Here is a 23,290-nt window from a genome sequence, read left to right on the forward strand (position 1 = left end):
CCTCAGAGTGAAGAAGTTTCCCCTCATGTTCCCCTTGAACTTTTCACTTTTCACACTTAACCCATGACCTCTAGTTGCAATCTCAGTGAAAAGGGCCTGCTTGCAGTTACCAGTTAAGATGTCCCTCATCTCTTTTGGGTCCACACAACGATGACCATTCTGATCTTCCAGAGTACCAGCTTTGTTCGTTGTAATCCTTTTGCTCTAACAAAGCTATAGAATCCTTTAGGATTCTCCTTTGTCTTGTCCGCTAGTGCGACCATGTGCCTTTGTTTAGCCCCCCTGATTTCTTTCTTATATATATTTTATATATTGGCGAGACCCGACGCAGACTGGGAGACCGCTTTGCTGAACATCTACGCTCTGTCCGCCAGAGAAAGCAGGATCTCCCAGTGGCCACACATTTTAATTCCACATCCCATTCCCATTCTGACATGTCTATCCACGGCCTCCTCTACTGTAAAGATGAAGCCACACTCAGGTTGGAGGAACAACACCTTATATTCCGTCTGGGTAGCCTCCAACCTGATGGCATGAACATCGACTTCTCTAACTTCCGCTAAGGCCCCACCTCCCCCTCGTACCCCATCTGTTACTCATTTTTATGCACACATTCTTTCTCTCACTCTCCTTTTTCTCCCTCTGTCCCTCTGAATATACCTCTTGCCCATCCTCTGGGTCCCCCCCCCTTGTCTTTCTTCCCGGACCTCCTGTCCCATGATCCTCTCGTATCCCCTTTTGCTTATCACCTGTCCAGCTCTTGGCTCTATCCCTCCCCCTCCTGTCTTCTCCTATCATTTTGGATCTCCCCCTCCCCCTCCAACTTCCAAATCCCTTACTCACTCTTCCTTCAGTTAGTCCTGATGAAGGGTCTCGGCTTGAAACGTCGACTGCACCTCTTCCTACAGATGCTGCTTGGCCTGCTGCGTTCACCAGCAACTTTGATGTGTGTTGCTTGAATTTCCAGCATCTGCAGAATTCCTGTTGTTTTCTTTCTTAAGTGTTTTCTTGCATTTCTTACACTCCATAAGTACCTCATTTGTTCCCACCTGCTATGCACCTCCTTTTACTTAACCAGAGCCTCAATATCTCTTAAGAACCAAGGTTCCTAAAGCTATTATCTTTACCTTTTATTCTGACAGGCATGTACAAGCTTTGTACTCTCAAAATTTCACTTTTGAAGGTTCCCACTTACCAAGTACACTTTTCCCATAAAAATAGTCTGTCCCAATCCACAATTGTCAGACCCTTTCTGAGGCCATGAAAATTGTCCTTTCTCCAACTTTTAATCTCAATGTGCGGACCAGACCATATTTACTTTGAAACTGAAGGCCGGAGTTTTTGGGCTGCACAGGTGCAGGAAGTGCTGGCACTGGAGACCTAACCCCAGCAGCAAATAGAAGAAGGCTAGGTTGAAGCAAAGCAGCCATTCTTGAGTGTGCCACTGACAGAGTGTGAAGACTTTGGCTTAACAGGCTTTGGTGTGAACAGGCGAAGGCACAGTTAAGGAGAGGCAAGCCTTTTACTTTTTTGGTACAGAGTAGGCAGGATGGAATGCTTCTCCTGTCAGACGTGGGAATTTGGGATACTTGATGGTTTCCCTGATGACTACATATGTGGAAGGTGCACTCAACCCCAGCGCCTGATTGACTGGGTCAAGGAGTTGGATGTGTTCAGGGTCATTCGGGAGGCTGAAGATATTACATACAAGACTTTTGAAGAAGTGGTCACACCCCGAGTCCGGGCTTTGGACAGTAGATGGGTGATCACTAGGAGAGATAAGGGATTAAGGAGTCAGCCAGGGCTCTCCTTTGCCATTCCCCTCAGCTACAAATATAGGCAGTGGACCCCGCTGCGGAGGGTGACCCAGCAGATCACGGCAGCAGCTGCCAGGCTGGGGGCAATGTGGCCATTCTGAATGTCAACAGGGAAGGGTGAGGTCAAGCAATGTGGTACTGATGGGAACCCGATAGTTAGGGGGACAGAATGGAGATTCTCTGACTGCAAAAGTGACACCAGGATGGTGTGTTGCCTTCTGGGTGCAAGGGTCGATGACGTATTGGAGTGGCTGCAGGATATTCTCAGGGGGAGGTAGAACAGCCAGAGGTCATGGTGCATATTGGCACCATTGACATAAGCTGAAAAGGGGCAGAGGTCCCTCACAGTGAGTACGTAGAGTTAGGGAAGGGGTTGAAGAGAAGGACCTCCAAGACTGTAATCTCTGGATTACTCCCTGAGCCACAGACTGGTGCAGGTAGAAATGAGATGATAGCACAGATGTACAAGTGGCTGAGGAGATGATGCGGGGGACAGGGTTTCAAGTTCTTGGATCATTTCTGGGGAAGGGGTGACATGTACAAAAGGGATGGCTTGCACTGGAAATGGTGGGGAACCAACATCCTGACTGGGAAATTTGCTTATTGTTACTTGGGAGAGTTTAAACTAGTTTTGCAGGGGGCTGGGAACGGAATCCTCAGATCGGTAAGGAAAGGATCGGACCAGAAGATAGATGTCAGGAAAAGTATTGAATGACAAAAACAAAATAACAGGTTATGATGGGTCAGATAGTTTGAAGTGTGTAAATCTTAATACTCAGAGTATTACAGGTCAGTATGATGAACTTAGAGCATGGATCGGTGCATGGAACTATGATGTTGTGGCCATTACTGAAACTTGGTTGAGAGAGGTCAGGAATGGGTGATTAATATTCTAGGTTTCAAAGTTTTAGAAAAGATAGAGGAGGAGGTAAAAGAGGTGATTCAATTGCAATAGTAATCAGGGACAATCACACAGCTGTATTCAGAGGAGGCATAATGGGTGGGTCAGGCACTGAGTCCATTTGGGTAGAACTCAGGAACAGGAAGGATGCAATCACACTGATGGGATTGTAGCCACCGGGACACTGAGAAACAGATATGTGATCAGATTAAGGAAATGTGTAAAAACAATAGGAAATATTATCATAGGGCATTTCAACTTCCTGAATATAAACTGCAACCCTCTTCGTGTAAAGAGGGCAGAATTTGTTTAAGTTTATCCAGGAAGGTTTCTTAAATCAATATTGGGACTGCCTGATGTTGGGTAAAGAGCCTGGCCAGGTGATTGACCTTTCAGTGGGTGAACAGTTAGGGAACAGTGACCACAACTCCTTAGCTTTCAGCATAGCTATAGACATGGATATGTACGGTCCTTGTGGCAAGGACCAGATGGGACAATAAGAGACCCATCGACGACCAGAGAGATGCTGAATTTAGCCAAGAAGGAAAAGGAAACGTACATAATGCTTTGGAATCATGATCAAATAAAGCACACGAGGAGTACAAAGAAGCCAGAAAAGAACTAAACTAAGGAATTAGGCAAGAAGGGGTAAGGTGAATCTAAAGGCATTCTACACATACACCAAGAGTAAGAGGAAAACTAGGGATAGAGTGGGGCCACTCAAGCATAAAAGGGGGAAACATTTGCTTGGATACAGAGAACGTGAGTGAGAGACTTAATGAGTACTTTGCTTCAGTATTTACCAAGGACAGGGATATGGAGGACCAGGAGCTCAGTGCTAAGTGTGTAAATACATTAGGGCATTTAGAGGTCAAAGAGGAGGAAGTGTTTGGTCTCCTAATGTGTATTCAGGTGGATAAGTCCCTAGGGCCTGATGGTTATTAAGGAGGCAAGAGATGAGACTGCTGGGTCCTTGACCAGTATCTTTATGTTCTCTCTAGCCATAGGCGAGGTCCTGGAGGACTGGCGAGTGGTGAATGTTGCACCTCTCTTTAAGAAGGGAACAAAGGAAAATCCTGGGAACTATAGACTGGAGAATCTCATGTCAATTGTAGGGAAATTGTTGGAGAAAATTCTTGTAGATAGAATCTATGAGTATTTGGAAACTCATGGGCTAATTAGGGAGAGTCAGCATGGCTTTGTGTGTGGCAGGTCGTGCACCTGTTGATGGGGGCAGGGGAGGTTGGCCACAGGGCCTTTGCATTGGCTCCTTAACCCCTTCCTCCTTCCTAACTGTCACCCAGTTTGCATCCTGCACCTTGGGAGGAACCACCTCTCATATCTATCACCCACCTAGCCTCCCGAATAATCCAGGGTCCCAGCCCCAACTCCTTACCATTAACATGAATCGTTAGAAGCTGCAGCTTCTCGCAGGTGTTGCAGTTGGGGACACTGGACATCTCCCTGCTTTCCCACATCCTGTAGGAGGAGCATTCAACTACCTTGCCTGGAATCTCTACTATTCCAGCTGAGCAAATATAAAGGTAACAATAAATATATTTGGGGGGGGGGGGTGGGATTTACAGTGGCATACAAAAGTTTGGACACCCCTGGTCAAAATTTCTGTTACTTTGAAACTTTGAACAGTTAAGTGTGTAGAAGATGAACTGATCTCCAAAAGGCATAAAGTTAAAGATGAAACATTCTTTTCAACATTTTAATTAAGATTAGTGTATTATTTTTGTTTTGTACAATTTTAGAGTGAAAAAAGGAAAGGAGCACCATGCAAAAGTTTGGCCATCCTAAGAGATTTGAGCTCTCAGATAACTTTTACTAAGGTTTCAGACCTTAATTAGCTTGTTAGGGCTATGGCTTGTTCACACTCTTTGTTAGGAAAGGCCAGCTGATGCAAATTTCAAAGCTTTATAAATACCCTGACTCCTCAAACCTTGTCCCAACAATCAGCAGCCATGGCTCCTCTAAGCAGCTGCCTAGCACTCTGAAAATTAAAATAAATGATGCCCACAAAGCAGAAGGCTATAAGAAGATAGCAAAGCGTTTTCAGGTAGCCATTTCCTCAGTACATAATGTAATTAAGAAATGGCAGTTAACAGGAATGGTGGAGGTGAAGTTGAGGTCTGGAAGGCCAAGAAAACTTTCCGAGAGAACTGCTTGTAGGATTGCTAGAAAGGCAAATCAAAACCCCAGTTTGACTACAAAAGACCTTCAGGATGATTTAGCAACATTACCTTCATGGAAGAGTCATCAGAAAAAAACCTTTCCTGCGTCCTCACCACAAAATTCAGTGTCAGAAGTTTGCAAAGGAACACCTAAACAAGCCTGATGCATTTTGGAAACAAGTCCTGTGGACTGATGAAGTTAAAATAGAACTTTTTGGCCGTAATGAGTAAAGGTATGTTTGGAGAAAAAAGGGTGCAGAATTTCATGAAAAAAACACCTCTCCAACTGTTAAGCACAGGGGTGGACCGATCATGCTTTGGGCTTGTGTTGTAGCCAGTGGCACGGGAAATATTTCACTGGTAAAGGGAAGAATGAACTCAATTAAATACCAGCAAATTCTGGAAGCAAACATCACACTGTCTGTAAAAAAACCGAAGATGAAAAGAGGATGGCTTCTACAACAGGATAATGATCCTAAACACACCTCAAAATCCACAATGGACCATCTCAAGAGACACAAGCTGAAGGTTTTGCCATGGCCCTCACAGTCCCCTGACCTAAACATCATTGAGAATCTGTGGATAGACCTCAAAACAACAGTGCATGCAAGACGACCCAAGAATCTCACAGTTCTAGAAGGCTTTTGCAAGGAAGAATGGGTGAAAATCCCCTAAACAAGAATTGAAAGACTTAGCTGGCTACAGAAAGCGTTTACAAGCTGTGATACTTGCCAAAGGGGGTGTTACTAAGTTCTGACCATGCAGGGTGCCCAAACATTTGTTTTGGGCCCTTTTCCTTTTTTGTTATTTTGAAACTGTAAGTGATGGAAATAAATAAGTGATCTTGCTTAAAATATTACAGAAATGTGTCATCTTTAATTTTATGCCTTTTGGAAATCAGGTCATCTTTTGCTCGCTTAGCTATTCACAGTAACAGAAATTTTGGCCGGGGTGCACAGACTTTTGCATCCCACTGTAGCTACAGCTTTTTACCTATCTGCACTGAACCCTCAGAAAAACCACTCCAACACTGTCCACTCCAGCAATGGCCACCCCGCTCGCCCCTGCTTTATTTTTATTTGTTCTTGCCAATCAAGACTGGTGATTGGGCAAAATTACAGTCAACAAGATGAGTTACAACATAAAAGACAGACAAAATCGAGAAGGGTGAATACAGGACTGAAGGTGTTGTACGTGAATGTGCGCAGTATACAGAATAAGGTAGATGAACTTCAGCACAGTGGCAGATTGGCAGGTATGATGTTGTAGGCATCACTGAATCATGGCCGAAAGAAGATTATAGCTGGGAGCTTAATGTCCAAGAGTACACATTATATCGAAAGGACAGGCAGGAAGGCAGGAAGGCAGGAAGGTGGTGTTGCTCTGTTGGTAAAAAATGAAATCAAATCATTAGAAAGAGGAGACATAGGGTCAGAAGGTGTTGAATCATTGTGGATAAAGCAAAGGATCTGCAAGGGTAAGAAGACCTGGATGGGAGTTGTACACAGATCCCCAAATAGTAGTAAAGGATGTGGCTGGTGGCATGGTGCGAAGACAATAACCTATCCCTCAACGTCAGCAAGACGAAGGAATTGGTTGTTGACTTTGGAAGGAGTAGTGGACCGCATGACCCCATTTACATCGGTGGTGCGCAAGTGGAACAGGTCAAAAGCTTTGAGTTCCTCGGGGTCAATATCACAAATGACCTGACTTGGTCCAACCAAGCAGAGTTCACTGCCAAGAAGGCCCACCAGCGCCTTTACTTCCTGAGAAAGCTAAAGAAATTTGGCCTGTCCCCTAAAACCCTCACTAATTTTTATAGATACACCGTAGAAAGCATTCTTCTAGGGTGCATCACAACCTGGTATGGAAGTTGTCCTGTCCAAGACTGGAAGAAGCTGCAGAAGATCGTGAACACGGCGCAGCACATCACACAAACCAATCTTCCGTCCTTGGACTCACTTTACACTGCACACTGTCGGAGCAGTGTTGCCAGAATAGTCAAGGACACAACCCACCCAGCCAACACACTTTTCGTCCCTCTTCCCTCCGGGAGAAGGCTCAGGAGCTTGAAGACTCGTACGGCCAGATTTGGGAACAGCTCCTTTCCAGCTGTGATAAGACTGCTGAACGGATCCTGACCCGGATCTGAGCCGTACCCTCCAAATATCCAGACCTGCCTCTCGTTTTTTTTGCACTACCTTACTTTTCATTTTTCTATTTTCTATTTATGATTTATAATTTAAATTTTTAATATTTACTATTGATTTGTACTCCAGGGAGTGGGAAGTGCAGAAACAAATATCGCTGTGATGATCGTACGTTCTAGTATCAGTTGTTTGGCGACAATAAAGTGTAAAGTAACAAAGTGAGATAGAAAATGCATGTCAAATGGGCAATGCCACAATAGACATGGGGTCTTCAATATGCACATAGACTGGGAAATTCAGGTTGGTGCTGGATTTCAAGGGGGGCAGTTTCTAGCATGCCAATGAGATGGATTTTTAGAGCAGCTTGTGGTTGAGCCCACCAGGGGATCAGCTATTCTGCATTGGTATTGCACAAGTGATTAGAGAGCTCAGGGCAAGTGATCATAACATTATTGAATTCACAAGGAAATTTGAGAAGCTGAAATAAGATGTATCAGTATTACAGTGTAAAGTGAATTACAGAGGCATGAGAGAGGAGATGGGCAGAATTGATTGGAAAAGAACACTGGCAGGGATGATGGCAGAGCAGCAATGACTGAAATGTCTGGAAGCAATTCAGAAGGCACAGATAATATACATCTCAAAGAGAAAGATGTGTTCTAAAGACAGGATGATACAAGCATGGCTAACAAGAGAAGTCAAAGACAACATAAAAGCCAAAGGGAGGGTATATAATTGAGCAAAAATTAGTCATAAGTTAGAGGTTTGTGAAGCTTTTAAACATCAACAGAAGGCAACTAAAAAAGTTATTGAGAAGGTAAAGATGAAATACGGAAATAAGCTTGTACAGGGACCCCTTAATTTCATTAGGCAGAAATCAATCAGACTATTAACGGTTAAGTTTGCCATGTAAGTTACGTGTTATGTTTTGAGGCGAGGCTTTTTCATAAATATATATCGCCTTTTGTTTGAAGGCACAGGCCTGCGCAAGGTTGTATGGAAGACCCGCAGTTGCCCATGCTGCAAGTCTCCCCTCTCCATGACACCGATGGTGTCCAAGGGAAGGGCAAGGGCTGATACAGCTTGGCACCGGTGTTGTCACAGGAGTTGCCAGAACGAGGTTGAAGTCAGCGTCGGACTGCCTTAGGGACTCCAGCTCCGGATTTGTCCTCAGGGTTTACTCCCAAAGCCTTTCCCATGAGTGGGTATGGTCGCAAGGTGGCGGAGGTTTGAAATCAGAGTTTTCCCTCTCTACATTTACACGAGCCAATAATATTAAAGGGGAAACCAAAAGTTTCTTCAGATACATAAAGCGCAAAAGAGGGGCAAGAGAGGATATCAGACTGCAGGAAAACGATGCTGGAGAGGGAGTAATGGTGGACGAGGAAACGGCAGATGAACTGAATAAGTATTTTGCATCATTCTTCAGTGTGGAAGACACTAGCGGTATGGTGGAGGTTCCAAGTGTCGGGGTCATGAAATGTGTGAAGTTGCCATAACTAGAGAGAAAGGTCTTGGGAAACTGAAAGGTCTGAAAGTAGATAAGTCACCTGGACCAGATGGTGTACACCACAGGGTTCTGAAAGAGGTAGCTGTAGAGATTGTGGAAGCATTAGTAATGATCTTTCAAGAATCACTAGATTCTAGAATGGTTCCAGAAGACTGGAAGATTGCAAATGTCATTCTACTCTTCAAGAAGTGAGACAGTCAGAAGAAAGGAAACTATAGGCCAGTTAGTCTGCTCTCAGAGGTTGAGAAGATGTTGGAGTCCATTATTAAGGATGAGGTCTCAGGGTACTTGGAGGCACATGATAAAATAGGCCATATTCAGAATGGTTTCCTCAAGAGAAAGCCTTGCCTGACAAATCTGTTGGAATTCTTTGAGGAAGTAACAAACAGCATAGACAAAGGAGAATCAGATGATCTTATGTACTTGGATTTTCAGAAGGCCTCTGATAAGGTGTCACACGAGAGGCTGCTCAACACCTACACACCCATGGTATTACAGAAAATTCTAGTATGGATAAAATAATGGCTGATTGGCAGGAGGCAAAGAGTGGGAATAAAGGGAGCCTTTTCTGGTTGGCTATCAGTGACTAGTGGTGTTCCACAGGGGTTTGTGTTGGGAACGATTCTTTTTTATGTTATATGTCAATGATTTGGATGTTGGAATTGATGGCTTCGTTACGAAGTTTGCAGACGAGATGAAGATAGGTGGAGGAGCAGAAAGTGTGAGGAAGGAGAGAGGCTACAGAAGGATTTAAATAGATTAGGAGACTGAGCAAAGAAATGGCAGATGGAATACAGTGTTAGGAGGTGTATTGTTATGCATTTTGGTAGGAGACCTTACTTAAGACATAGGAACAGAATAAAGCCATTCAGCTCATCGAGTCTCCTCCGCTAAAGGAATGAAAGAGTTGACTGTTTTCTAACCAGAGAGAAAATACAAAAACACAGAGGTGCAAAGAGACTTAGGAGTCCTTATGCAATATTCCCTGAAGGTTAATTTGCAGGTTGAATCTGTGGTGAGGACAGCAAATGCAATGTTAGCATTTATTTCAGGAGGACTAGACTATAAAAATATGGATGTAATTTTGAGACTTTATAAAACACTAGTGAGGCCTCACTTGGAGTATTGTCAGCAGTTTGGTCCCCTTATCTTAGAAAGGATGTGCTGGAACTGGAGAAGGTTCAAAGGAGGTTCATGAAAATGATTCCAGGATTGAATGGTTTGTCATATGAAGAGCATTTGATGGCTCTGGGTCTGTATTGACTAGAATTCAGAAGAATGAGGGATAACCTCATTGAAATCTATTGAATGGTGAAAGGCCTTGACAGAGTGGATGTGGAGAGGATGTTTCCTATGGTGACAGAGTCTAAGATCAGTGGACACAGCCTCAGAATAGAGGGGTATCCTTTTAGAATGGAGATGAGGAGGAATTTCTTTAGCCAGAAAGTGGTGAATCTGTGGAATTCTTTGCCACAGGCAGCTGTGGAGGCCAAGCCTTCATGTATACTTAAGGGAGAGGTTGATAGATTCTTGATTGGTCAGGGCATGAAGGGATACAGGGAGAAGACAGGAAATTGGAGCTGAGAGAAAAACTGGATCAGCCAGAGTCAATGGACTAAATAGCCTAATTCTGCTCCGATACCTTCTGGTCTAATCCTGATCAAATACCTAACTACCATGAATCAAGGCCTTATGTACTCAACCGACAATCCTGAGTGAGTTATGTCCCCTCACCTTCTGATCCCTGACTGGCCACTGCCCTACCTACTGAGAAACTGTCCTCTACAAGACTTGCACATTTTCACTTTTTTATCTGCCCTAATTTTCTGATCTGCCTTGGGTCCCACCACCACCAGCCTAGTGTGACTCGCACTAGTGAATCTCCTCTCCAGGATATTGGAACCCTCCAGTTCCAGTGCAATTTATTAATACAGATGACATCTACATACTCTTGTCCAGCTCAACTCTGCTACAGAACGGATCTCAAAGGTCCAAGCATCAGAATCCCACCCACCTATACCAGCTTCTCAGCCACATCCTTCATCTGTGCTATTCTTCTATTCCAATCCTCAGCAGCGTGTGACACTGGGAATGATTGAGAGATAACAACCCTCGAGGTCTTGATTTTTTAACCTCTGAGCTCGCTATATTCACTCTGCAGGAGCTCATCCTCTTTACTACTGATGTCACTGGAGCTGCAATGCACATCACCGTCTGGCTGCTCCTCTTCCTCTTGGGAATGTTCCACAGCCACTCAGGGATGTATCCTTGACCCTGGGGCCAGGGACACAACACACCACCCTGGGACAGGGACACAACTCCACCCTGGGACCAGGGACACAACACACCACCCTGGAACAGGAACGTATCCTCCACCCTGGGACCAGGGACACAACACACCACCCTGGGACAGGGACACAACACACCTTGAGACCAGGGACACAACACACCCTGGGACCAGGGAGGAAACACTCCCCCCACCCCCCCCCCGGGACCAGGGACACAACACCACCCTGGAGACTTACTGTCTGTGCCTGTGACTGAAGAGTTTCCTGTTATTTATGGCTACAGAGTCTCTGATTTACCCAAGTGGTGACACTACCTTGGCTGCTGCTGTCATTTACCCCTGAGATCATCTCCAACCACCTCTCCCACCCATGAGTAGAGCCCAGTGATCTACTCCCTCTGCACTCACAACTGCGTGGCTAGGCACAGCTCAAACAGCATCTGAAAATTTGCTGAGATACAACTATTGCTGACAGAATTTCAGATGGTGACAAGAAGGCATGAGTAGATCAGCTGTTTTGAGTGGTGTCACAGTAACAACCTTGCACTCAAAGACAGCAAGACCTAGGAATTGACTGTGGACTTCAGCAATAGGAAGCCAAGAGAACACGCACGAGTCCTCATCAACGGAGCAGCAGTGGAAAGGGTGCAGTTCCTGGGTGTCAACAGCATATAAATGTAATTACAAAGAAGGCAATTACAGCACGGAAACAGGCCAGCTGTCTCGGGCCTTCTAGTCCATGCCGAACACTTACTCTCACCTAGTCCCACCGACCTGCACTCAGTCCATAACCCTCCATTCCCTTCCTGTCCATATATCTATCCAATTTAACTTTAAACGACAACATCGAACCTGCCTCAACCACTTCTGCTGGAAACTCATTCCACACAACTACCACTCTATGAGTAAAGAAATTCCCCCTCGTGTTACCCCTAAACTTTTGCCCTCTAACTCTCAACTCATGTCCAGTTAGAATCTCCCCCACTCTCAATGGAAAAAGCCTATCCACGTCAACTCTATCTATTCCCCTCATAATTTTAAATACCTCTATCAAGTCCCCCCTCAACCTTCTACGCTCCAAAGAATAAAGACCCAACTTGTTCAACCTTTCTCTGTAACTTAGGAGATGAAAACAAGGCAACATTTTAGTAAATCTCCTCTGTACTCTCTCAATTTTATGGCCTCTTTCCTATAATTCAGTGACCGGAACTGTACACAATACTCCAAATTTGGCCTTACCAATGCCCTGTACAATTTCAACATTACATCCCGACTCCTACACTCAACACTCTGATTTATAAAGGCCAGCACTGTCTGCTGTGGAGGGGCCACAGAAAAGCTGCAGAAAGTTGCAAAGACAGTCAGCTCCTTGGTGAGTAATAGCCTCCCCAGCATTGAGGCTACCTTCGAAATGCTATGATCAAAAATGTGACATCCATCATTAAGGATCCCTATTACCAGGGATCTTCTCACGACTATTGTTAAGGAGAAGGTACAGGAACCTGAAGACACACATTCAACATTTTAGTAACAGCTTCTTCTCCTCCATAATCAGATTTCTGAATGGACAATGGACCCATGTACAATTCCTCACTGCAAACATGAGGAAATCTGCAGATGCTGGAACTTCAAGCAACACACATAAAAGTTGCTGGTGAACACAGCAAGCCAGGCTTCTTCGGCAAGGACTCTCCCACCCCCACCGATGACCCCTTCTCCCGTCTTCAACACTCCTCCTCTTCATGGACACCCCACTCTGCCCTTCTGCCTGCTCTGGATCTCTTTATTGCTAACTGCCGACGGGACATCAACTGTCTCGACTTCACCACACCTTGTTCCCATTCCAACCTCACTCCTTCCGAACGCTCTGCTCTCCACTCCCTCCACACTAATCCTAACCTTACTATAAAACCCGCCGATAAGGGGAGTGCTGTTGTAGTCTGGCGTACTGATCTCTACCTTGCCAAGGCACAACGACAACTCGCGGGTACCTCCTCTTATTTACCCCTCGATCGTGACCCCACTAAGGAGCACCAGGCCATTGTCTCCCACACCATCACTGACTTTATCCGCTCAGGGGATCTCCCATCCACTGCTAACAACCTTATGGTTCCCACACCTTGCACTTCCCGTTTCTACCTCCTACCAAGATCCACAAACCTGCTTGTCCAGGTAGACCTATTGTCTCAGCTTGCTCCTGCCCCACCGAACTCGTTTCTGCATACCTCGACACTGTTTTATCCCCCCTTGTTCAATCCCTTCCTACCTATGTTCGTGACACTTCTCACGCTCTTAAACTTTTCGATGATTTTAAGTTCCCTGGCCCCCACCGCTTTATTTTCACCATGTATGTCCAGTCCCTATATACCTCCATCCCCCACCAGGAAGGTCACGAAGCTCTCCACTTCTTTTTGGATTCCAGACCTAATCAGTTCCCCTCTACCACCACTCTGCTCCGTCTGGCGGAATTAGTCCTTACTCTTAAGAATTTCTCCTTTGGCTCCTCCCACTTCCTCCAAACTAAAGGTGTAGCTATGGGCACCCGTATGGGTCCTAGCTATGCCTGCCTTTTTGTTGGCTTTGTGGAACAATCTATGTTCCAAACCTATTCTGGTATCTGTCCTCCACTTTTCCTTTGCTACATCGATGACTGCATTGGCGCTGCTTCCTGCACGCATGCTGAGCTCGTTGACTTCATTAACTTTGCCTCCAACTTTCAACCTGCCCTCAAGTTTACCTGGTCCATTTCCGACACCTTCCTCCCCTTTCTAGATCTTTCTGTCTCTGTCTCTGGAGACAGCTTATCTACTGATGTCTACTATCAGCCTACTGACTCTCACAGCTATCTGGACTATTCCTCTTCTCACCCTGTCTCTTGCAAAAATGTCATCCCCTTCTCGCAATTCCTCCGTCTCCGCCGCATCTGCTCTCAGGATGAGGCTTTTCATTCCAGGACGAGGGAGATGTCCTCCTTTTTTAAAGAAAGGGGCTTCCCTTCCTTCACCATCAACTCTGCTCTCAAACGCATCTCCCCATTTCACGCACATCTGCTCTCACCCCATCCTCCTGCCACCCCACTAGGAATAGGGTTCCCCTTGTCCTCACCTACCACCCCACTAGCCCCCGGGTCCAACATATAATTCTCCGTAACTTCCACCACCTCCAACGGGATCCCAGCACTAAACACATCTTTCCCTCCCCCCCCCCCACTTTCCGCAGGGATTGCTCCCTACACGACTCCCTTGTCCATTCGCCCCCCCCCGCCCCATCCCTCCCCACCGACCTCCCTCCTGGCACTTATCCTTGTAAGCGGAACAAGTGCTACACATGCCCTTACACTTCCTCCCTCACCACCATTAAGGGCCCCAAACAGTCCTTCCAGGTGAGGCGACACTTCACCTGTGAGTCGGCTGGGGTGATATACTGCGTCCAGTGCTCCCGATGTGTCCTTCTATATATTGGCGAGACCCGACGCAGACTGGGAGACCGCTTTGCTGAACATCTACGCTCTGTCCACCAGAGAAAGCAGGATCTCCCAGTGGCCACGCATTTTAATTCCACATCCCATTCCCATTCTGACATGTCTATCCACGGCCTCCTCTACTGTAAAGATGAAGCCACACTCAGGTTGGAGGAACAACACCTTATATTCCGTCTGGGTAGCCTCCAACCTGATGGCACGAACATTGACTTCTGTAACTTCCGCTAGTGCGCCACCTCCCCCTTGTACCCCATCTGTTATTTATTTATATACACACATTCTTTTTCTCTCTCTCCTTTTTCTCCCTCTGTCCCTCTGGGTTTTTCCCCCCTCCCCCTTGTCTTTCTTCTCGGACCTCCTGTCCCATGATCCTCTCATATCCCCTTTGCCATTCACCTGTCCAGCTCTTGGCTCCATCCCTCCCCCTCCTGTCTTGTCCTATCATTTTGGATCCCCCCTCCCCCTCCCACTTTCAAATCCCTTACTCACTCTTCCTTCAGTTAGTCCTGACAAAGGGTCTCGGCCTGAAACGTCGACTGTACCTCTTCCTAGAGATGCTGCCTGGCCTGCTGCATTCACCAGCAACAATTCCTCACTATTCTGTTTTTTATTTTTGCTCTCTTTTTGCACGACTTATTTAATTTTTAGATATATTTGAACAGGGCATGATTGCGCAAGTGGATGGAAGCTGGCCAATGAGAACAGTGGGAGGAGTTTAAAAAGGAGACAGCCTTATGGAGCGGGAAATGCTTTATAAAAGAGAGGGGAAATGCTCTCCCACTGAGAGACCTGATACCTGACCAGGTTCGTTTCCCAATATCAGATCAAGTACAGCCTCTCTTCTTGTAGGTTTATCTACATATTGTGTCAAGAAACCTTCCTGAACGCACCTAACAAACTCCACCCCATCTAAACCCCTTGCTCTCGGGAGATGCCAATCAATATTTGGGAAATTAAAATCACCCACCATGACAACCCTGTTATTATTACACCTTTCCAGAATCTGTCTCCCTATCTGCTCCTTGATGTCCCTGTTACTATTGGGTGGTCCATAAGAAACATCCAGTAGAGTTATTGACCCCTTCTTGTTCCTAACTTCCACGCACAGAGACTCTGTAGACAATCCCTCCATGACTTCCTCCTTTTCTGCAGCCGTGACACTATCTCTGATCAACAGTGCCACACCCCCACCTCTTTTGCCTCCCTCCCTGTCCTTTCTGAAACGTCTAAAGCCTGGCACTCTGAGTAACCATTCCTGCCCCTGAACCATCTAAGTCTCTGTAATGGCCACAACATCGTAGCTCAAGTACTGATCCACGCTCTAAGCTCAACCACTTTGTTCATGATGCTCATTCTGAGCACGTCCTTTCTCTATCACCTGCTTATCCTCCCTCTCGCACTGTCTACAAGCTTTCTCTGTTTGTGAGTCAACCGCCTCTTCCTCCGTCTCTTCAGTTCCGTTCTCCCCAGCAGTTTTTCCCTCACTTCCCAAGAGTTTCTGCCTCTCTCCAGAAACTCTTCGCTCTCTCCCCAGCAGCACCCCACTCTCTCCAGCAGATCCCCCCTCTCCAGCAGCAGCCCACACTTTCCCAGGATCCCTCTCCCCAGCAGCATCCCACTCTCTCCAGCAGATTCCCACTCTCCAGAAGCATCCCACTCTTTCCCCAGCAGATCCCCCCTCTCCAGCAGCATCCCACTCTCTCCAGCAGATTCTCACTCTCCAGAAGCATCACTTTCTCTCCTGGAACACCCCACTATTTTCCAGCTGCACCCCACTGTCCCCAGCAGATCTCCTCTCTCCAGCAGCATCCCACACTTCCCAGCAGCATCCCACTCTTTCCCCACAGCACCCAACACTTTCCAACAGCATCCCACTTTTCCCAGCAGCATCCACTCTTTCCCTAGCAGTATCCCACACTTCCCAACAGCATCCCACTCACCAGCAGATCCCCCTCACCAGCAGCATCGTACACTTTCCCCAGTAGAATCTCACTCTTTCCCCAGCAGCATCCCATCTCCCCAGCAGATTCCCCCTCACCAGCAGCATCCCATCTCCCCAGCAGATTCCCCCTCACCAGCAGCATCCCATCTCCCCAGCAGATTCTCCTCACCAGCAGCATCCCACTCTTTCCCCAGCAGATTCCCCTCCCCAGCAGCATCCCACTCTTTCTCCAGCAGATTCCCCTCACCAGCAGCATCCCACTCTTTCCCCAGCAGATTCCCCTCACCAGCAGCATCCCACTCTTTCCCCAGCAGATTCCCCTCACCAGCAGCATCCCATCTCCCCAGCAGATTCCCCTCACCAGCAGCATCCCACTCTTTCCCCAGCAGATTCCCCTCACCAGCAGCATCCCATCTCCCGAGCAGATTCCCCTCACCAGCAGCATCCCACTCTTTCCCCAGCAGCATGCACTGATGGAACCATGTTCAGCAAAAACTGGTCATCAGTATTTGGCAAAATAAAAGAAAAAAAGTTATGTTTCAAACAAAGTGATCTTGATTTCTGTGCCTTCTAGCAAAACTTTCCAAAATTTTAATTAGAGTGAGTTACAAAGAATTTGTTCAGCTTCAACAGCAGGATTCTGTCTGAAAGAAAATGCCTGAACCTTTTTGACGGCACCGATTCCTGGTGGCCTTTCGCCACCTTGGGAGCTGTGAGTGGGGAGTGGGGAGCGGTGAGTGGGGAGTGGGGAGCTGTGAGTGGGGAGTGGGGAGTGGGGAGTGGGAAGCTGTGAGTGAGGAGTGGGAAGTGGGGAGTGGGGAGTGGGGAGGAGGGAGTGGGGAGCTGTGAGTGGGGAGTGGGGAGTGGGGAATGGGGAGTGGGGAGCTGTGAGTGGGGAGTGGGGAGTGGGGAGTGGGGAGGAGGGAGTGGGGGAGTGGGGAGTGGGGGAGTGGGGAGTGGGGAGGAGGGAGTGGGGAGTGGGGAGTGGGGACGGGAGTGGGAAGTGGGGAGGAGGGAGTGGGGACTGGGGAGTGGGGAGTGGGGAGGAGGGAGTGGGGACTGGGGAGGAGGGACTGGGGAGTGAGGAGTGGGGAGGAGGGAGGAGGGAGTGGGGACTGGGGAGTGGGGAAGTGGGGGGAGTAGGGAGTGGGGAGGAGGGAGGGGTGCAATGGGCTGCCAAGGGCACGTGGAGGGGCACTTACTTGGAGTAGTTGAAGAGCCGACTGTCCCAGAGGCTGTGAGTGCCCCGGCTCCCCGTGTGGAAGAAGCAGGAATCGGTGCCGTCAAAAAGGTTCAGCCCGTCCTCCGTGTTTTTGGATGCATGGCTGTGGACAATGTCGAGGAGTACCAGCAACCCCATCGAGTGTGCTGCGTCAACCAGCTCCTTCAGCTCATCCGGAGTACCGTAGCGGCTGGACACAGAGAGACAGACAGACAGACACACACACACACACACACACAACAGAGTAACCGTTAGCTTTCCCTTCTGATGCTCTGTTTTGTTGCTTAAAGCTACTGAACTGCAAATGCTCTCTGGGCATTCACATCAATTTCTGCACAAACAGCCTTAGTCATCTTTTATTTCTGTTGTGGAGGAAAATCAAAACAGAATAACGAGTGAGTGCAGTGAGTGTGGTAATGCTGGATAAAGAGTGAAAGAGAGAGAGAGGGGGGGAGAGAGGGGGAGGGGGAGAGAGGGGAAAGAGAGGGGAGAGGGGAAGAGAGAGAGGGTGAGATGATGAGAGGGAGAGGAGGGAGGGGAGAGAGGGGAGAGAGTGGGAGAGGGGTGAGAGGAGGTCGGAGGTGGAGGGAGTGGGGTCTGGGAGATGGGGAGGGAGTGGGGGTGTGTGGAAGGTGGGAGGGGGAGGAAGCAGGGAGGGATTGGGGTGGGAGAGGGGGAGGGAGGCAGTGAGATGAAGGGAGAGAGGGAATGGAGGAGCACAGTGGTGTGGGAGAAGAGGGAAGGGGAAACGGAGGGAAGGGGAGGTGTAGGGCAAGAAGAGAATGTGTGGGATGAGGAGAGCAGGAGAAATCTGAGAGAGACAAAGGAGAAACGAGTGTTCACACTCTAATCACAGCAATGGAGTGCCACTGTTACAATATTCCCAATGGCTTTTCGCCATCAATTCTGGAACATGGACAGCTGCAGATTCTGAGAGAGCAAAAGTCACATATCTAAACCAATCTGAAGGGACCAAAGATGAGACTGGAGCAAAGAGGTGAGGTGTGGATGGTGTGTGGAGGGGAGGGTGTAGGGAGTGTGTGGAGGGGAGGGTGAGAGGTGGTGTGGAGGGGAGGGTGTAGGGAGTGTGTGGAGGGGAGGGTGAGAGGTGGTGTGGAGGGGAGGGTGTGAGGAGGGGAGGAGGGGAGGGTGTGAGGAGGGGAGGAGGGGAGGGTGTGAGGAGGTGTGGAGGGGAGGGTGTGTGGAGGGGAGGATGTGAGGAGAGGAGGGTGTGAGGAGGGGAGGGTGTGAGGAGATGTGGAGGGGAGGGTGTGTGGAGGGGAGGGTTTGAGGAGATGTGGAGGGGAGGGTCTGTGGAGGGGAGGGTGTGAGGAGGGGACGGTGTAGGGAGTGTGTGGAGCGGAGGGTGTGAGGAGGGGAGGGTGTGTGGAGGGGAGGGTGTGAGGGGGTGTGGAGGGTGTGTGGAGGGGAGGGCGTGAGGAGGGGAGGATGTGAGGAGGTGTGGAGGGTGTGAGGAGGGGAGGGTGTAGGGGGTGTGTGGAAGGTGTGAGGAAGTGTGGAGGGGAGGGTGTGAAGAGGAGGTGTGGAGGGGAGGGTGTAGGGAGTGTGAGGAGGTGAGGAGGGTGTGTGGAGGGGAGAATGTGAGGAGGTGAGGAGGGGAGGGTGTGAGGAGGTGTAAGTGAGGAGGGGAGGGTGTAGGAAGTGTGTGGAGGGGAGGGTGTGAGGAGATGTGGAGGGGAGGGTGTGAGGAGGGGAGGGTGTAGGGACTGTGGAGGGGAGGGTGTAGGGAGCGTGTGGAGGGGAGGGTGTGAGGAGATGTGGAGGGGAGGGTGTGAGGAGGGGAGGGTGTAGGGGGTGTGTGGAAGGCGTGAGGAAGTGTGGAGGGGAGGGTGTGAAGAGGAGGTGTGGAGGGGAGGGTGTGAGGAGGGGAGGGTGTAGGGAGTGTGAGGAGGTGAGGAGGGTGTGTGGAGGGGAGAATGTGAGGTGAGGAGGTGTGGAGGATGTGAGGAGGGGAGGGTGTGAGGAGGTGTAAGTGTGGAGGGGAGGGTGTAGGAAGTGTGTGGAGGGGAGGGTGTGAGGAGATGTGGAGGGGAGGGTGTGAGGAGGGGAGGGTGTAGGGACTGTGGAGGGGAGGGTGTAGGGAGTGTGTGGAGGGGAGGGTGTGAGGAGATGTGGAGGGGAGGGTGTGAGGAGGGGAGGGTGTAGGGACTGTGGAGGGGAGGGTGTAGGGAGTGTGTGGAGGGGAGGGTGTGAGGAGATGTGGAGGGGAGGGTGTGAGGAGGGGAGGGTGTAGGGACTGTGGAGGGGAGGGTGTAGGGAGTGTGTGGAGGGGAGGGTGTGAGGAGATGTGGAGGGGAGGGTGTGAGGAGGAGAGGGTGTAGGGGGTGTGTGGAGGGGAGGGTGTGAGGAGGGGAGGGTGTAGGGACTGTGGAGGGGAGGGTGTAGGGGGTGTGTGGAGGGCTGGGCTCTCTCCTACACAGTGTCCTGTCCCTGATTTCCTCATACCCCCGGCGTTCCAGCTCTCCCTGAGCAGAGCCTTGCTGCCTCTGATCAGCCAGTGTTCCCTCCAGCTGCCCTGCCCCTCACTGACTCCAACAGGATGTGTTTGAGTTGGACGTGCAGGGAAACCCCGGTGTGCGTGTGCGTTGTACCTGGATGCAGCAAAGAAGCTGGTCACTTGGTATCCGAAGCTGGCGTAGTAGGCGTGTTCCATGATGGCCATCAGCTGGATGCAGTTGTAACCTGCAGGGTAACAAGACACTCCCTGTGGCAAAACGTCTCTGACTATACACCACCACCCCGCACTCTGTTACAGGGGTCTTCTCTCCCTCCTCACAGACCACCAGAGGCAGGGATGGCCATTCAGACAACCACCTTGTGCTGGCCCACCAGCCCTGCCCTCGGAACCCGAGCCCAACAGCAGCCCGTGTGCTCTCGTGCATTGTGCTGTGACAATCCTCTGCACCCAGTGGCGTGCCACACGGGGGCAGCCATCCCACACTGGGAGGCGTTGTACAGGGGGCGATGCTCCCATCGTGTGTGAGCTCACACACAGGATCAAGATCCCACAGAGGGGTTCACTCTCAATCCCACAGCAAGTGAAGTGACAAACAGGGTGACGATCCCACAGTGACTCTCCTACAGGGTGACACTCCCACACGGGGTGACTCTCCTACAGGGTGACACTCCTACAGGGTGACTCTCCTACAGGGTGATGATCCCACAGTGACTCTCCTACAGGGGGAGACTCACCTACAGGGTGACTCTCCTACACGGGGAGACTCTCCTAGAGGGTGACACACCTAAAGGGTGACTCTCCTACAGGGAGACACTCCTGCAGGGTGACTCTCCTACACGACTGTCCTACAGGGGGAGACACTCCTACAGGGTGACTCTCCTACACGACTGTCCTACAAGGGGAGACACTCCTACAGGGTGACGATCCCACAGTGACTCTCCTACAGGGAGACACTCCTACAGGGTGACTCTCCTACACGGGGTGACTCTCCTAGAGGGTGACACTCCTACAGGGGGTGACATTCCTACAGAGTGACTCTCCTAGAGGGTGACACTCCTACAGGGTGACACTCCTACAGGGTAACTCTCCTACAGGGAGACACTACTACAGGGTGACTCTCCTACATGGGGTGACTCTCCTAGAGGGTGACACTCCTACACGGGGTGACTCTCCTAGAGGGTGACACTCCTACAGGGTGACTCTCCTACATGGAGTGACTCTCCTAGAGGGTGACACTCCTACACGGGGTGACTCTCCTAGAGGGTGACACTCCTACAGGGGGTGACACTCCTACAGGGTGACTCTCTGACAGGGAGACACTCCTACAGAGTGAGTCTCCTACACGGGGTGACTCTCCTACAGGGGGAGACACTCCTACAGGGGGTGACATTCCTACAGGGTGACTTTCCTACAGGGGGAGACACTCCTACAGGGTGACTCTCTGACAGGGAGACACTCCTACAGAGTGAGTCTCCTACACGGGGTGACTCTCCTACAGGGGGAGACACTCCTACAGGGGGTGACAATCCTACAGGGTGACTTTCCTACAGGGGGTGACACTCCTACAGGGGGCGACACTCTTACAGGGTGACACTCCTACAGGGTGACTCTCTTACAGGGGGGTGACTCTCGGACAGGGTGACTCTCCTACAGGGGGGTGACTCTTGGACAGGGTGACTCTCCTACAGGGGGTGACTCTCCGACAGGGTGACTCTCCTACAGGGGGTGACACTCCTACAGGGTGACACTCCTACAGGGGGTGACTCTCCTACAAGGTGACACTCCTACAGGGGGTGACTCTCCTACAGGGTGACTCTCCTACAGGGGGAGACACTCCTACAGGGGGTGACTCTCCTACAGGGGGCGACACTCCTACAGGGTGACACTCCTACAGGGTGACTCTCCTACAGGGGGGTGACTCTCGGACAGGGTGACTCTCCTACAGGAGGGTGACTCTCAGACAGGGTGACTCTCCTACGGAGGACGACACTCCTACAGGTTGACACTCCTACAGGGTGACTCTCCTACAGGGTGACTCTCCTACAGGGGGGGTGACTCTCGGACAGGGTGACTCTCCTACAGGGGGCGACACTCCTACAGGGTGACACTCCTACAGGGGGTGACTCTCCTACAGGGTGACTCTCCGACAGGGTGACTCTCCTACAGGGGGTGACACTCCTACAGGGTGACACTCCTACAGGGGGTGACTCTCCTACAGGGTGACACTCCTACAGGGGGAGACACTCCTACAGGGGGTGACTCTCCTACAGGGGGCGACACTCCTAGAGGGGGCGACACTCCTACAGGGTGACACTCCTACAGGGTGACTCTCCTACAGGGGGTGACTCTCCTACAAGGTGACACTCCTACAGGGGGTGACTCTCCTACAGGGTGACTCTCCTACAGGGGGAGACACTCCTACAGGGGGTGACTCTCCTACAGGGGGCGACACTCCTACAGGGTGACACTCCTACAGGGTGACTCTCCTACAGGGGGGTGACTCTCGGACAGGGTGACTCTCCTACAGGGGGGTGACTCTCAGACAGGGTGACTCTCCTACGGAGGACGACACTCCTACAGGTTGACACTCCTACAGGGTGACTCTCCTACAGGGTGACTCTCCTACAGGGGGGGTGACTCTCGGACAGGGTGACTCTCCTACAGGGGGCGACACTCCTACAGGGTGACACTCCTACAGGGGGTGACTCTCCTACAGGGTGACTCTCCGACAGGGTGACTCTCCTACAGGGGGTGACACTCCTACAGGGTGACACTCCTACAGGGGGTGACTCTCCTACAGGGTGACACTCCTACAGGGGGAGACACTCCTACAGGGGGTGACTCTCCTACAGGGGGCGACACTCCTAGAGGGGGCGACACTCCTACAGGGTGACACTCCTACAGGGTGACTCTCCTACAGGGGGGTGACTCTCGGACAGGGTGACTCTCCTACAGGGGGGTGACTCTTGGACAGGGTGACTCTCCTACAGGGGGTGACTCTCCAACAGGGTGACTCTCCTACAGGGGGTGACACTCCTACAGGGGGTGACTCTCCTACAGGGTGACACTCCTATAGGGGGTGACTCTCCTACAGGGTGACTCTCCTACAGGGGGAGACACTCCTACAGGGGGTGACTCTCCTACAGGGGGCGACACTCCTACAGGGTGACACTCCTACAGGGTAACTCTCCTACAGGGGGGTGACTCTCGGACAGGGTGACTCTCCTACAGGGGGGTGACTCTCGGACAGGGTGACTCTCCTACAGGGGGGCGACACTCCTACAGGTTGACACTCCTACAGGGTGACACTCCTACAGGGTG

The 23,290-nt window shown here is 50.0% G+C and overlaps 1 protein-coding gene across 5 annotated transcripts in view; it reads right to left on the reverse strand.

The window, feature by feature from the left end:
- Positions 1 to 23,290, reverse strand: part of gbe1b (glucan (1,4-alpha-), branching enzyme 1b) — a 523,715-nt gene that overhangs the window by 129,041 nt on the left and 371,384 nt on the right. For 4 of the 5 annotated variants that reach the window (XM_072259815.1, XM_072259814.1, XM_072259813.1 and 1 more), the window contains exons 6-7: positions 20,103 to 20,193; positions 17,471 to 17,680 (exon numbers count right to left, since the gene is read on the reverse strand). In XM_072259815.1, coding sequence (XP_072115916.1) covers positions 17,471 to 17,680; positions 20,103 to 20,193 — 301 coding nt within the window. The remainder of the gene's footprint in view (positions 1 to 17,470; positions 17,681 to 20,102; positions 20,194 to 23,290) is intronic. The other variant, XM_072259817.1, reaches the window with a different exon arrangement.

This window comes from Mobula birostris, chromosome 6 (assembly GCF_030028105.1).
Source record: "Mobula birostris isolate sMobBir1 chromosome 6, sMobBir1.hap1, whole genome shotgun sequence".
Classification (NCBI taxonomy): Eukaryota; Metazoa; Chordata; class Chondrichthyes; order Myliobatiformes; family Myliobatidae; genus Mobula; species Mobula birostris.